This window comes from Muntiacus reevesi, chromosome 1, assembly GCF_963930625.1.
Source record: "Muntiacus reevesi chromosome 1, mMunRee1.1, whole genome shotgun sequence".
Taxonomy (NCBI): Eukaryota; Metazoa; Chordata; class Mammalia; order Artiodactyla; family Cervidae; genus Muntiacus; species Muntiacus reevesi.
Window position 1 is genome coordinate 142,199,577 of NC_089249.1, and position 14,864 is coordinate 142,214,440.

At 35.5% G+C, this 14,864-nt stretch overlaps 1 protein-coding gene across 6 annotated transcripts in view; it reads left to right on the plus strand.

Annotated features, from left to right (window-relative positions):
* The window catches only part of DOCK7 (dedicator of cytokinesis 7), a 186,835-nt gene that overhangs the window by 90,933 nt on the left and 81,038 nt on the right, over positions 1-14,864 (plus strand). For all 6 annotated transcript variants that reach the window (XR_010659952.1, XM_065911740.1, XM_065911761.1 and 3 more), the window contains exons 16-20: positions 1,948-2,018; positions 5,786-5,924; positions 6,857-6,958; positions 9,662-9,748; positions 13,265-13,496. Coding sequence is in view for 5 of the 6 variants with exons in the window: in XM_065911740.1 (XP_065767812.1) it covers positions 1,948-2,018; positions 5,786-5,924; positions 6,857-6,958; positions 9,662-9,748; positions 13,265-13,496 (631 nt within the window). In the remaining variant the exon portion in view is untranslated. The remainder of the gene's footprint in view (positions 1-1,947; positions 2,019-5,785; positions 5,925-6,856; positions 6,959-9,661; positions 9,749-13,264; positions 13,497-14,864) is intronic.

Genomic DNA, 14,864 nt, shown 5'->3' on the forward strand with positions numbered 1-14,864 from the left:
TGATAACAGCAAGCACAAATTATTCATCTTTGTATTCTTCTGTGGCAGCTTTTTCAGGTCTTTGCATATAATGCATGCTGAGCAATATTTCAATAAATGTAGAATTTACTCTTGAGGTTTGGAATGAGCATTTCATGCTTTTAACTAGCTCTTCATTTCTGCTGAAGGACTGAATGTTCCATCATTGTTGATGAAAAGATACTGGACTGTGAAAATAGATGCTTTATTATCCTATATGTGAATGGTCATATGAATTTGAGCTTATGACAGACGTAGTGTATGTAAAATAATTTGTTTTTATTTCTTGCCTAACGAACTCTTCCTTGTCTTAGCATATACATGGCCGCCTCTGCAGCGCCCCAGCTGCATCCAGCCATATTGGCAGTTAGACCACTCTTTCTTTTGGTGCTGCCAGAGTGTCTTCTCACTTTTACAGGCTGCTTCGTTTATGATTATATGTTTATTTCTTTACCTTGTCCACTAGACTGTGAGCTCCTTGAGGGCAGGGACCATATCTTACTTGTATCTGTATCTTGATGCCTGTCATAGTGCTTGACATAATTGATGCTCAGTTCATGTTGATGAATGATTACAAATACATGTTAAATGGTCAAAGGAACACTTTCCACTTTATTCCATGCATGTTATGAAAATAAGTTATTTTGTAAAAAACAATTGCTTCTCAGAGGGGGAAAAATGTACTGTATTCCATTCACTTGTGTATTATTAATGTTATGAAAATATATAATGCTTTTATGTTTATGTGAGTGGCTGGTTTGAAAGAATTTATAATCAGACATTTACTTATTTTTGTATTTGCTTATTTTTTTAAATGACTATTAAAATGGGTCTTAAGATAAATTTTTATCATATAACACTGACATGATAAAATCATATATTTCATAATTCTGGCACTGGAACATTTTTATTAAAACATAGTAAGATATTCTTAGAAAATTTTTGAAATTAGACATAGCTAGGAGAGTCATAATTATTGTACTTTAACATACTTTTAAAAGGACCTGCAAAAAGAAACATAGATATCTGGTATTATGTTCTTTTTATTTAAGGATGGTGCCAGTTAACCCCTTCCCATGAGGAGTAAACTTTGAGTTGTGTTTACCACTTGTGTGATAGAAGTGTGATGACCTGTCCACATACCTATTTATGCAGGTGTAGAATGACTGGCCAGACTTAAAGGCTTAATCTGTGACTAGATAACATTGTAAGCATGCCATGTTGGAATCATAGCTGTGACCTAGACATCAATAAGACATTTATCTAATCAGCTGCCCTAATTAACCTTAGCATGGTTGGGTAGAATTCACAAGACGGATATATAAGACTGAATTATTTTACCTCTAAAATGTCGCTAAAACTTTTAGAAACATCCAGTCTCTTAAAGGGGTAATTTTTTTTTTTTTTATGTGGTGGATTAAAAAAAGCATAAGTAAGAAGACTGGAGCTCCTCTTTCATTTTAGAGTAGCTTACAGTAAGGATATAGAGCATGACCAAAATTAGGATATTTTAATATAAATAATTTATATTTGACATTTAGAATGACTGTTGTTTTAGTAGAGAAACCACCAACTTGTATGGTAGATATATGTCACCATTCTAGGATCATATTCTTATATAAATTCCAAATTATGTACTGCAGCTCGATTTTAGAATGAATTCTTTACCTTCTTCAAGAAAAAGGAAAGAAATGTACCTTATTGCCCAATAGATATAATGGGTAGAAACTTTCTGAATGTTTGAATGTCAGATGGGTGTGTAGTTGAAAAGAAATTTACAGTTAAGCAATTGAACTTACAGGCACATGTTCTTCATTGGGCTGATTTTGCCCATTGTTCTCAGTTTTTAAATCAGACCAATTCTTACATAGATATGAAACATCCAGCATTTATTACAACAAAGTTTCAACATGCTGTTATTTGTTACAGGTAATCTTTGGTAAATCTAGCTGTTCAGAATTTTCAAAGGAAGCCTATACAGCCGTAGTATATCATAACAGGTACTGAATTCAAATATTTCTTTCAAAGTTACTCACTCCTCAGTGGCATTGTTAGCGCTCACATTAGTGTGTTTACTAAATGCTTTGCTGCACTGAGCGTGCAAATTCAAGACAGCCAACATCAGAGTTTTAAATTTCAACCTGTAGATATACATTCTCTCCACAGAGAGAATATACATTCTCTCCACAGACATCTCAAAGTTAAGACTTTGTATACAAAACATCTTTTCTGTCAAATTCTCTGATCCTTTCATTTTTATTATATTATTGATTACCATTGTGGCCTCTGGTCTTTTGGTCTCTCCCTGTTGTTTTCACCTACACTTTGTAGTTTTACCTAACTCTTTACTATACTTGCACCCAAGTGCAACATCCAGTAAATTGGTGCAGCATCCAATAAATCTTTGCCTTAGTGACTTTCCATTTTAGTTCTTTGGAAAATTGATTGTTAACTTTGGATGACGTAATTTCTGCTTTCTTTCTCCTCCTCCTTTCTGTTCCTCCTCCTCTACCTTCTCCTCCTCCTCCTCTTCTGCCATCCCTGCCTCTTCCCCTCCTTCACGTGCCCTAACCCCTCTTTTTTTTTTTATCGGATGCTATTGGAGAAAAATCAAAATTGTGCCCGTTGAGGCTGTCATGAATTGATGTTATTTTATCACATGGTGAGGCTGTAGTATTTTATCTTCTTTTGGCCCTACTACTCTTTGGTAAATTTTGTTGGCATCACTTTTTTACCCTCTCTCCCATTTGGCAGTGGCTGTTTTAAACTTTTCTTCCCCTTCCTTTAGCTCCTACCTCTTTTCTGTTTGCTACTCTTTGTGTCCCTGCTTTATGAAGTCGATTGAGACCATCTAACTTGGTATCTGTGAACTTCTGTGCTTTTCATCTCCGATTATGTCTGTGTAGATCTGCCTTTCCTCTGTTATGAAGTTGGTACTGGTCCACACCCTCCCTCAGTGTGGATCTTTTCATTTGTGCTCTCAAAGAATCTTATCCAGCCTCTTCAGAGTATGACTCCGTCAGTTATTCCTTTTCTTAACATCATCAGTCTTCTGCTTCATTGGTTTCATCTCTTATTGCCACAAAATGTGTTTCTTACATACTTACAAAAACAGAAGTCTTTATTCACTGCTGTTATGTAGCATGGCTTTTCCTTACCCTCCATAAAACTTTCTTCTTTCTTACCTTTAGTTTATGGCCCTGTCTCGGTTTACTTTTTTTCTATAATAATTATTCTAATTTTTCTTTTTCTTTAAAACATATGCCTTCCACACAAAACACTGAAGTTTTGCCTTTAACCTTCTTTTTCTATAATATTCTTTCCCTAAATGAACTTGTATGTGTTCCAGAATTACATTCAGTGACACCACTACTACTTTTACCTTTACGTGGCTTGTCCTCACTCTTTATTTTCTGTCTAACCTTCTTTCTGAGGTATAGATGTGAATTTTCAGATCTTTCATTTGAATACCTGCTTCCTTCTTAATTTCCATGTGTTTATTCTTGACTGTCTTCCTAAACCAATCTCTCCCTGTTTTTATTAACGGTACCAACATTTTTCCAGTTGCTCTGACTCAGAATGTAAAACATTCTTAACTTCTTAATGTCGCTAATCCAATCATCTTTTACGTCTTAATGTTTATATTTCTGCTCCATTGCAAACATATCCTGTGCTGTCCTATTTCTGGGCCTTTCTTGGATCTTTTTTTCTTTTATAATACTAATTCCCTCTATTTGTTGAACTACTCATAATTTAAGGCCCATATCATGTATCTCTTCCTAAATGACGGTTCCTTGATCCAAAACTTGAAGTAATCTGTTCAGCTCTTCTCTTGACGCGCTTAACCTTATATGCTCTATACCAGGGGTCAGCAAACTTTTCTTAAAAGGGGCAAATAGTATATATTTTAGGACTTGTGCACCATCTACTTTTTTGCAACTGCTCAGCCCTGTTTTGCAGTGTAAAAATAGCCATGCCCAGGAAGCTGTGAGTAAATGGGCATGGCTGTCTGCCAGTAACATTTTTTAATGGACCCTGAAATTTAAATTTCATTTAATATTTTAAGTGAAATATTATTTGTTTGAATTTTTAACCACTTAAAAATATATATAAAAATCATTTTTAGTTTGTAGGCTGTACAAAACCAAGTAATGAACTGGATTTGGCCTGTGACCATAGTTTGCCACCCCTGCTTTATAGCATAGCTGTTAATATATGTTTGTTTTACTTCTGCTAAATATATATTTTTGAGGGTTCTTAAAAATGTTCATCTTTAAAACCACCATAAAAGTCACACAGTGCATATTAGCCTAATGGTGGGTAAATAAAAATACTTATTGATGAATAACTCTTAGATGTTTAATTTTCTATAAGAACCTTCACATAATGATTTCAGGAAAGAAATGAACTGAAACACTAAATACCAGGAAAGATATGGAGAAAGAAGGTTGTAATTCTAAAAGTATCTCAGTTTTTGGCTAAGTCTTTATTTTGTTGCTCTCAGCATTAGTAGAATTAAAATGATAGAGTCGAACACTACTAGTAAATACAACTTTCTCATAATTCAGTGGTGATTAGTAAGTAATAAGATCTATAGCATCTTATATTCACTGAAGTCATCAAATTATCAAATGGCAAGCATCAACTATCATTCTTAAGAATATTAAAAACTTTATGCCCCTTACCTGTTAGCATTTTTGAAGCTTATTTGAGATGGAAGAATATTTGACGTATTTAGCATCCGAGGAAAATCCCTAGTTGGTGGGATGGCTTTCACTTTAAAGATAGTTGGAGCCATACAGTTTGGATGTATTTTCATTGTATATAACTCTGAGAGCTGCTAACCAAATATGGAAGGTTGGGATGCTAAGGTTCTCTCTCTTTTAGCTCTATATCATAAATAGCATCATGACAGCTATTTATGATACCATGATGCTATTTATGATATACCATAGAAATGCATACGCTTATACCATAGAAATGTCCATACGGGCCACTCTCAATAAATATTGAGATGCATGTACTATTGGTTTGATCAAATATGATATTTGTTGTATTCCTATAGTAGCTGTGCACACTTTCAAGCAGTGGGACAGATGCAGTTGTGGGTGTTCCCTGATTTTTTTTCTGTTCTTTTTTCTCTTTTCCTTTAAGCTTTCAGTCAATAACTAGTCCATGTTTTTGGTAACATTATTTCTTTAGCAATGGGATAATAAATACAAGAAATTCTATAGAGAGCCCATCTCGATACCAGATTGTCTAAACATATCTTTTTTCTTGTTTTTTAAACAGAAGGATAAGCAAATTAGTCTTAATATAAAGCTGTACTGCTATAAAAGAGAAATGTTTTTCTATGGTATGGTTATGAGATATACTATAAAAAACTTATTTTTCTATGTAATACATATCTAGATTGGTTATGAATATAGAAAGCCTTGCCCCAGTTTCCTCTCCTATACAGTTTCCAATCTAATGAAGATCTCAGCATCAAGGTGGTGATTATTAGTGAATTTTGAAATAGTAAGTTTACTCAACCCATTAATGAAAATGGGATTAGAAATTTCAGAAAGAGTGACAGCTCCCTCATCTGGAAGTGTAGGAGTTAGTTACTTAGAGTTTGGAAATAAAAATACTTTGGACTAGAAGAAAAATTAAGCACAAATCATGAAATTAATTTAAAAATTATTCAGGTATACAAATGCAGTAATTATTTATTTTGAACACATTATTGATTATTGATCTGTTTTGTTTTGTTTTTTGTATGAAGGTCTCCTGATTTTCATGAAGAAATAAAGGTTAAACTCCCTGCTACTTTAACTGACCATCATCACTTGCTTTTTACTTTTTATCATGTTAGTTGTCAACAAAAACAAAATACTCCTCTTGAAACTCCTGTTGGATACACAGTAAGTATATTTTTGTTAAATATTAGCTCTTTGATCATAAAAATAATTACAATATTTAAGATATACTTTGTGTCCATTATTATTTGAGGATTCCTTAACTGATTCTCCACGTTGGTTCGGAAGAGTCATTGTAACAAGAAAATGCTCATTAATATAGTTAACTAATGTCATTAATTAACTAACAAGTTTGAACACTTAGGTGTTGGTCCTGACTACTGTATATTTACCCAACATTACTATGTAAATATAACAGTTTTAAGGGTTCTTCAGAAGAAAATGGTTTGAATGTAACATAACTAAAAGAGACCTCTAGTAATTAAAACCCCTTTTAATTGCCTTAGTTAAAGCAATTAAAACCTTTGAGTATTTTTTGAAAATCATTGCTTTTGAATTATAAACCTAAGGTGAATACATCATACTGTGCTAATCACAATTTTGTCAGAAAGGCATGCATTCACCCAAAAGAGAAAAACTAACATTTGATTCCTATTTTTTGTCTTCAGTTTATGACATGAATTTTGCTAAATGTTAGAAAATAAGTTTGTCATACTTTTTAGTTTTATTTTCAACATTTATGTCTAATCAAATCTTTCTTTCCCTATTTACATTGGCACATTACCCCAGTTTAAAATTGATTCACTTTATGTCCTTTTTCTACTGCCAACTTTCCTTTGCCTAATAAGGACCTGCTATAGATTTAAATATTGCATAGTTAGTAATAATGGCTTGGGGGTCCTTCTCAAGCCGTGGGGAAACTTCTTTGGATGAATTATAAAGGCCTAATTATTATTATTACCTACATAATTAAATCCCTTTGTATTTAGTGATGTGAGATGAATTTGGCTTATACCAAGTTCTTGAAACAGATTTTCGAAGTAATTAGTATTAATAACAAACATTTAAATTAATGTTATTTCTTTTTTATTTAAAAGTGGATACCAATGCTTCAGAATGGACGATTGAAGACTGGGCAGTTTTGCCTACCAGTCTCACTGGAAAAACCACCACAGGCTTATTCTGTACTGTCTCCTGAGGTCAGTATCTCTCATGTTGAAATTCTCCAGAATCAATGAAATGAGTTTTACATTACAAAGGTAGTTTTCTCAAACTTCTATCTCTAAGTATGTATATAGTGGAGTAATATTATTTTCTCCTATAATTAAAATTACTCTATAGAATACTTTGAAGCTTATATGTTGTTGATTTTTTTTCCTAATCTCATATAACACCTTTGAAAGGCAGTGTAATATGGTTTCCAAGATTTCACTGCTCAGTTGTGTGACCTCAGGTAAGTTTCTTACTCTGCTAAATTGTTGAAGTCCTGGCCCCCAGTGTGATAGCTTTTGGATATGGGGGCCTTTGGGAGGAAATTAGGTTAGATGAGGTCGTGAGGGTGGGGCCTCATGCCTGGTTAGTGCTCTGTAAGAAGAGACACTGGAAAGCTTACCCTGTCTCAGCTGTGTGAGGAGACAGTGAGAGAGAGAGGTGGTCATCTGCAAGCTGGGAAGGGGTTCTCACCAGAAACTGACCATGGTAGCACCTTGGTCTTGGACGTCTAGTGTTTGGGCTGTGAGGAAATAAATATCTGTTACTTAAGTATATGGTGTTTTGTTATGGCAACCTGACTTAAGACACTCTCTTCTCTGCCTGAATTCTCTCATCTGTAAATTGAGGAAAATAAGTAATGCCTATCAAAAGGATTCTGTTGATGACTGAATAATTAGTAGTACATAGAACTTAGAATAATGCTGGGCACATGAAGTGTACTAAAGAAATGTCTACTACTATTGTGTTATTCCTGTTGCCACACTACTTGTTAGAATATTTTATGAGAGTAGTTCTTACTTTACCATGCATCAAAATCACCTGGAGTATTTGTAGTAATACCAGTTGTTTACCCTTAGCCCTAGAGTTTCTGATTTGTAAGGTCTGGGCTGGGCTTTGATTATTTACATTTCTTACAAGTGCCCAAATGATATTTATGCTACAGACTGTTTTTAAAGAAGTATGTGTACACAGTTTACTTGGGTGTCCTATTTTTAAAGCTGAAAATGAGTATTTTGCATTGTTAAGAGCTAGTGTTGTTTCTTGCATTGAGTAGTTACAATATACTCCACCAACTTTTTTTAAAAAAAGTTTCAAATCCTGTATTATTTACCTCAGTAAAGATACCACATTTCTTACCTACATTAATTACCAACACTAATTCAATTAGTGTTGAACTGTAATAGAAAACTGACTTTATTTGGTTGTATTTTCTTCATATAATAAAATAAGAAACCATGGGAAGGAAAGCCTATCTGCCTATTTCGTTGTTGTTGAGACACTGTTTTTTTCATTTGCTTCAGGGATGTTGTAATTGTCTGTGAGGCATTTTTTCCCTGATGGCTGCTTTCAGCTCCTGTCGGATCTGTCCAGTATCTGTGTCATCTGACCATCGGTGTCTGTTGATTGTCTTTTCTCATTTAAGTAGAAATCGTTCTGGTTCTTGATATGACGTGTGATTTTTTGTTATATCCTGAACCTTTTGGGTATTATGCTGTGACTCTAGAGCTTATGTTAGTCTGTGTTTTAGCAATAGTGAGAAGTCCTATTGCCAGCTGGAGGTAAAGATTCACACTCCCCACTCTGCATGGGGCTTCCCAGGTGGTGCTAATGGTGAAGAACCCACTTGCCAATACAGGAAACATAAAAGATGTGGGTTCGATCCTTGGGTCAGGAAGATCCCCTTGAAGCGGGCATGGCAACCCATTCTAGTATTCTTGCCTGGAGAATCCCATGGACAAAGGAGACTGTTGGACTGTAGTCCATAGCGTTGCAAAGAGTCAGACATGGAGGTGCGATCGGGCTGCGGTTTGTTTTCTTGGCTTTGGCCAGATTAGGGCAATTGTTGGGTTGGCTAGAGGGAGCAGACTTTTTGTCTTTTCCTTTTAGCATTTCTGTGTTACCTACCAGCTTCTCTAGCTTACTAGTTCAGGATACATGAGAGAAAAATAAAACTTAGGAAAACCTGCCTTATAGTTCCTTTGATCCTGAGGTCTCTAGCACATCTGCCTCCTTCTCTCCCCTTTCATTCTCTATGTTTCTTTTTTCAAGTATCCAGGGTTTTTAACTGTACTTATCAGGAAGAATAGGTAGAACTGATGTACTGTCTGTTAAAAATAATTTTTTGTGATATTTTAATTAACACTCTGAGCAATTTATGTCAGAAAAAAATGTTTCCTAATTCTTAAAACAACAGACTTCCTTTGCTTATGAATATTTTAAAGCCAAATTAAAATATAGGAGTGTTTAATATAAAGAAAATAGGATATTATAAACCAATAAGATATTATAGTTGTGAATTTATTGGCATTAAAAGAGATTCACAATGTGATAGGCAAAAAGCAGGTTTCACAATAATATGTTTGATATCACCTATGTGAGGGTGTATATAAAAATATATATGTGTAGGGAAGATTTGGAATGATATAAAGGGATATGTTTCTAGGAAGCTAGAATTTTGAAGGCATATTTTCTGCTTTTTGCTCCTTGAGCCTTTTACTTCTCTTGCAGGAAACATTGATTTTGTAATAAGAACAAAATATAAGTTTTACGTTTGTTTGTAGTGGATAAAATATATTTCCATAGTATTTTTTCTTATTGAGATACTGTAATCTTTGTTTCATAATTCGTAGTTGTTTCAGCATTCATAATCAACTTAAGCATCTGTGATCATTGTATTCAATGTCTTATAGGTTCCCCTACCTGGCATGAAATGGGTAGACAATCACAAAGGTGTTTTTAATGTTGAAGTTGTTGCTGTTTCATCTATCCATACACAAGTAAGTGATTTTTTAATAATTTTTATGATCACATTTCACTTACATGAATTGAACTTAAATCAGTTTTTTCTGTTATGACATTTGAAACTATGTATCAGTTTAAAATGTATAGGTTTAGAAGTAACTTTTTAAAGGAATCAACAAAATATCATTTAATGTCAACAAAAGCAAGTATTTTCCTTTTCAGAATGTTACTGACTTCATTTTGAACAATTAAGTGATTTTTTTTCCCCTAAGTTTCTAGGACATAGCAGGATAATTAGAGTTGAAAAACTATTTTCCAGCTCATTTTATTTCTCATAGACTTAGGTACTTCATATTTTTCTCTGTATCTCTGGAATGTGCGAAGGTCTTCTCAAAGCCTTTGTATTTACTCATTCTGTAACTGGAATGCTTTTCCTCTGACATTCATTTGACTTCTCTTCATAAAGAGAAGCCTTTACATGTGACTCTTAAACATAGCAGCTCCATCACTCTGGATCATCTTAGAGTGCACTCATTACTGCTTGTTATTTTCACTGGCATGCTCTTGTACTTTTGCTTTGTCTCACGTTTCTCTCTCTCTCTCTCTCTCCATGTGCATATCTATGCATTCATGTCGTTTGTTTATGTTCTTTCTCCCATTATATTGTAAGATGTGGTCAGGGGTATTGTTACCTGTGAAAGAGTGAGCCTTCCTTTCAAGGACTTTACAGTGAAATAGAGGGAAATGCAAAAATAATTATAGCACAGTAAAGCTGGTATTATGTTAGATACATGAACTAAATTTTTTCAAGTATAGACAGTTGTCAGTTTTGCTGGGAACTGAGTTGCTGCATTGGTGAGTAGATATTTATCATACTAGAAGAGAAGGTGACAGTGCAGTTGGTGAAAAGCAAGTGGAGGACTTCCCTGCTGGCACAGTGGATAAGAATCTTCCTGCCAGTGCAGGGGACACAGGTGAGTCCCTGGGGGGAAGATTCCACCTGCCAACTAAGCTGGTGTGCCACAGCTACTGAAGCCCATGCACCCAGAGCCTGGCTGAGCAGCAAGAGAAGCCTCTGCACTGAGAAGCCCGTGCAGCAGAACAAAGAGCAGCCCCCTCTCGCCAGGCTAGAGAAAGTGTGTACACAGCAGTGAAGACCCAGTGTAGCCAACAATAAATAAATAAAGCAAGGGCAGGTCATCTGTTGTGAATGCAATGTAAAGTGCGTGGAGGATCATTATACACGGACATAGAAGACCAGGCTGATAAAAGATTATGAACAACCTTAAATGCCACAGAATTTAGGGTGGATGGTGATTTCTAACTTAAAAGTAAACATGAGAGAAGTAAATTTAGGAGCATACCAGGGAGTGAAATTATGGGACCATAGGAGTTTAATTTTGAGTTTGAAGTGCCTGTGCGCTTCAGATGAAGATGTCCTGTAGGCACTTGTGATGAATGAGTTTAGGATTGGGAGGTAACAGAATAAATGTGATAGCTGAAACTGTACTAGTGAATATGATTTTCCAGGGAGAAAATGTAGAATGAGAAGAGGTGGATGTTTAAAATAGAATATGTGGGTTCTCCAACTTGAAAGGGTATGCGGAGGTTTCCAAGGCTACCTTCAACTTCTGTGATTTTCTAGCAGAACTCACAGGACTCAGTGGAGAGTATATTCATAGCTATGATTTATTTTAGTGAAAGACATAAAGCAAAATCAGATAAGGGGAAAGAGGTTCAGTCTGGAGGAAATAGGACACAGGCTTTCAAGAGTTTTCTCCTAGTGGAGTCACACAGGGCAGGTTGAAACAGCATATGTGAAATGTCTACCAGGGAAGCTCAGTTCCCAAAATTTTTACCATAGGTTTGTCTCATAGACATCCACTGCCTAACACATACCAGAATGCTAGATTCATAGAACAAAAGCAGGTATTAAATAAAATTATTTTTAGTAGCACATGATATCTTCTTAAGGGTACAAACACATTATTTTTCATTTTTGCTTTGAAATATATAATCATTGTTAGTTTACTCTTTTTTTAGTGTTGGTGATGTATCTTTTACTTCCGACATTGTTTTTAGGGAGGCAGATACATGTGTTGTCTTTAATGTAACAAAGAAGGATTTCGGGCAAAATGTTTCATATAGATGATTTTGAACCTATAGAAGTAGAGGAAGAATAGCCTGAGAGGGTGTAATGTGTGGCATCCTGACAGTCTCAGATATGACTGAAACTAACCCTAACCCTAACCCTAACCCTTTTGAGTTTTCTGAAACTCAAAAGTTTATAAATTTTACAGCTATGTAATATAATTGCATCATGTATTATAATCTTTTTAAAAAGACTCAATTGAAGACAGTAAGTGTGTTTTATGATGTTTTGTAACTTCATTTGTATCTCTTTGAAATTGACCAAAATTTATATACAGAGTTCAATAGAATTATTTTTATTCATTTAAAACATATCAAATTAAAACAGTATTAAGATTATAAATGTAAAGCTGTTTAGCATTACTGCCTTTTCTTAAAGTTTCTTTTCATTGCTAACTAACTAAAAGTCTCTCTGGAGTTTTAGTAGACTTTTCTCACATCTCATTGGTCACAATGATAGCATGTGGTCATCTAATAGATATGAAGAAAGCTCAAAGAGCAGGCACATTACTGCTTTAAGTAAAGACTGTGATTCTGTCAGTGCGGAAGGTTAGAGAATAGCAGTTAGGATTTTGTCAGGAGATGGAAACTGCCAATAATGGGATGGAGAAGATCTGTAAATAAACAGTTGTTAACTAGGATAGAGGTGACTCACTCCATAACTGGGTTAAAAGAGAATCTGTAACAGAGAGCAGTTACAGAGAGTGACGAGGGAGGAGGGAACTTGGAGACCTAGAGGAAGATTGAAGGGTGAGAGTCAGACCCCTGAAGAGGGACGCCGCTGCCACAGTCCACTGCGCCTACTGGGCGGTGGTGTGGAGGAGACTGGATGGAGGCACCTGCTGCCCACGGCCCTCGCCTCTGAGCCATAGCTTGGGCATCCACTCGCCGCCTTCAGCAAAGCAAACAGGGAGAAGAAGATTCCCTTCCAACTCCTCAAGCCTGGCAAGACTGTTTCCCATACCCTCTGTCGTCAGAGCCTAACACAAGCCAGCTGACAAAGGACAAATGTAGTTTGAAGAGTCTATGTCCAGGATTGCAAAATGTGGAAAAGATGGGCGGAGGGGTTGGATGGAGCTAAGAGGTAATAAATTAATAATGGGCACAGGTAGGTTACTAACACACCCACCATAATGATGAGCTTTAAAACAATAAGGCAGACTCACACTGGAAAAAAATCCTGATATCAATAGATTTTTTTTTTTTTGAGTAATCAGTAGTATTTGAAGTAGCTACATTATAGTAACAGATGAGAACAGAATACTGTGTAATTGGAAACAATGTGTATACTAATATGTACTCTTTTGTGTTATCAATTAATACGAGATACCAGGGGTCCATAGTTAGGAGTATTTACAAAGCTAAGATTTTTTAGTGTCTCTGTTCCTTCTTTGTTTTAGGATCCTTATCTTGATAAGTTTTTTGCTCTGGTAAATGCTCTGGATGAACACATGTTCCCAGTCCGAATTGGAGACATGCGAATCATGGAAAATAATTTAGAAAACGAATTGAAGAGCAGTATTTCAGCATTGAATTCATCTCAGTTGGAACCAGTGGTCCGATTTCTTCATCTCCTGCTTGATAAACTGATACTTTTAGTTGTTAGACCTCCTGTCATTGCTGGCCAAATAGGTAATTTACCTATGTTTAGGGAATCATGAAATTTATCATTTGACATTTCTAGCTTTTACAGAAATAGAACCATGATTCCTATTTGCTATCTCTGTAAGGACTGTGTTTGATTTGGGTGGGGGCTGGGAGGGTTGTTACTTACTTGTTTCTAATGCTGGAAAATAATAACTTTCTTTGTTTCTTTAAAGTGTGCCATATAGACCTCTATTCAGATTATGAAAACAAATATTTATTCACTCATCAAATACTTATTAGGCACTTAATAGGTACTAGACACTGATGGGCACTGACCAAGGCATGGTTCCTGATTTTATGGATCTCATAGACTAGTTAAAAAAACATGCAACTGATAGATCGTTTGTGTTTGTGTACAGGATTTATAATATATATTTTCACCCACTTGCAGTCCTCTATATATTATAGCTGATATTTTCTTCAGTAACTCAAAATCTTTATCTTCCTTTTCTTGTAACTTGTTCTGGAAGGAAAAATACTCTTGTTTCCTGCCTTTTTCCCAAGATTATTCCTTTACTTTTGATAACAGTGTCCACCCAAATCCTACAAAGTAGTTGAGCTTGTAAGAAATTTCACGTAACTTGTTATAGAAATTTTGAATTAAGTTGTCACAAAGGAGAGGAGTATTCAACTCCTTGAGATGTTTTTATGGTGACTTGTAAGTAGAGGTAATTTTAGGTTGAGCATTTAAAGATGAGTAAGAGTCTGACAGGTAAATAATTAGCCCTGGGAGATGAAACAGTATGTGTATAGTGTACAAGGGCTTTCTTTGTGGCTCAGCTGGTAGAAGAACCGCCTGCAATGTGGGAGACCTGAGTTTGATCCCTGGGTTGGGAAAATCCCCTGGAGAAGGGAAAGGCTACCTTCTCCAGTATTCGGGCCTGGAGAATCCCCATGGACAGAGGAGCCTGACGGGCTACATTCCGTGTGGTTGCAAAGAGTCAGACATGACTGAGTGACTAAGCACAGCATACTTTGTTTATATTAGTGTATGAAATCCTTACAACTCTAGATATAGGTGTAAATTTCATGATTTCATAAATGGTGAGCATATGCTTAAAAACTTGCCCAAGAATTCACACCCAAGCAACTGACTCCAAGTCCCACTCTTTCTTACTATTCTGAAGAAATGTTCACTGATGAAATTAGCAAGAATAATCTTGGTCAAGGATTCATATGCTTTGAGAATCTGTATAGAGGTGCACAAGGGTTCAATTTTACTTACAAGCATGCTTGTAAGTGAAAAATGAAGGTGGCTAGGTCATTCTTTGGAGACAGGGACTGCTTCCTTTGGAAAGGAACTAAAAATTGTTTCAGATTCTAATACATTTATAGTAAAAACTTCAGGACTTC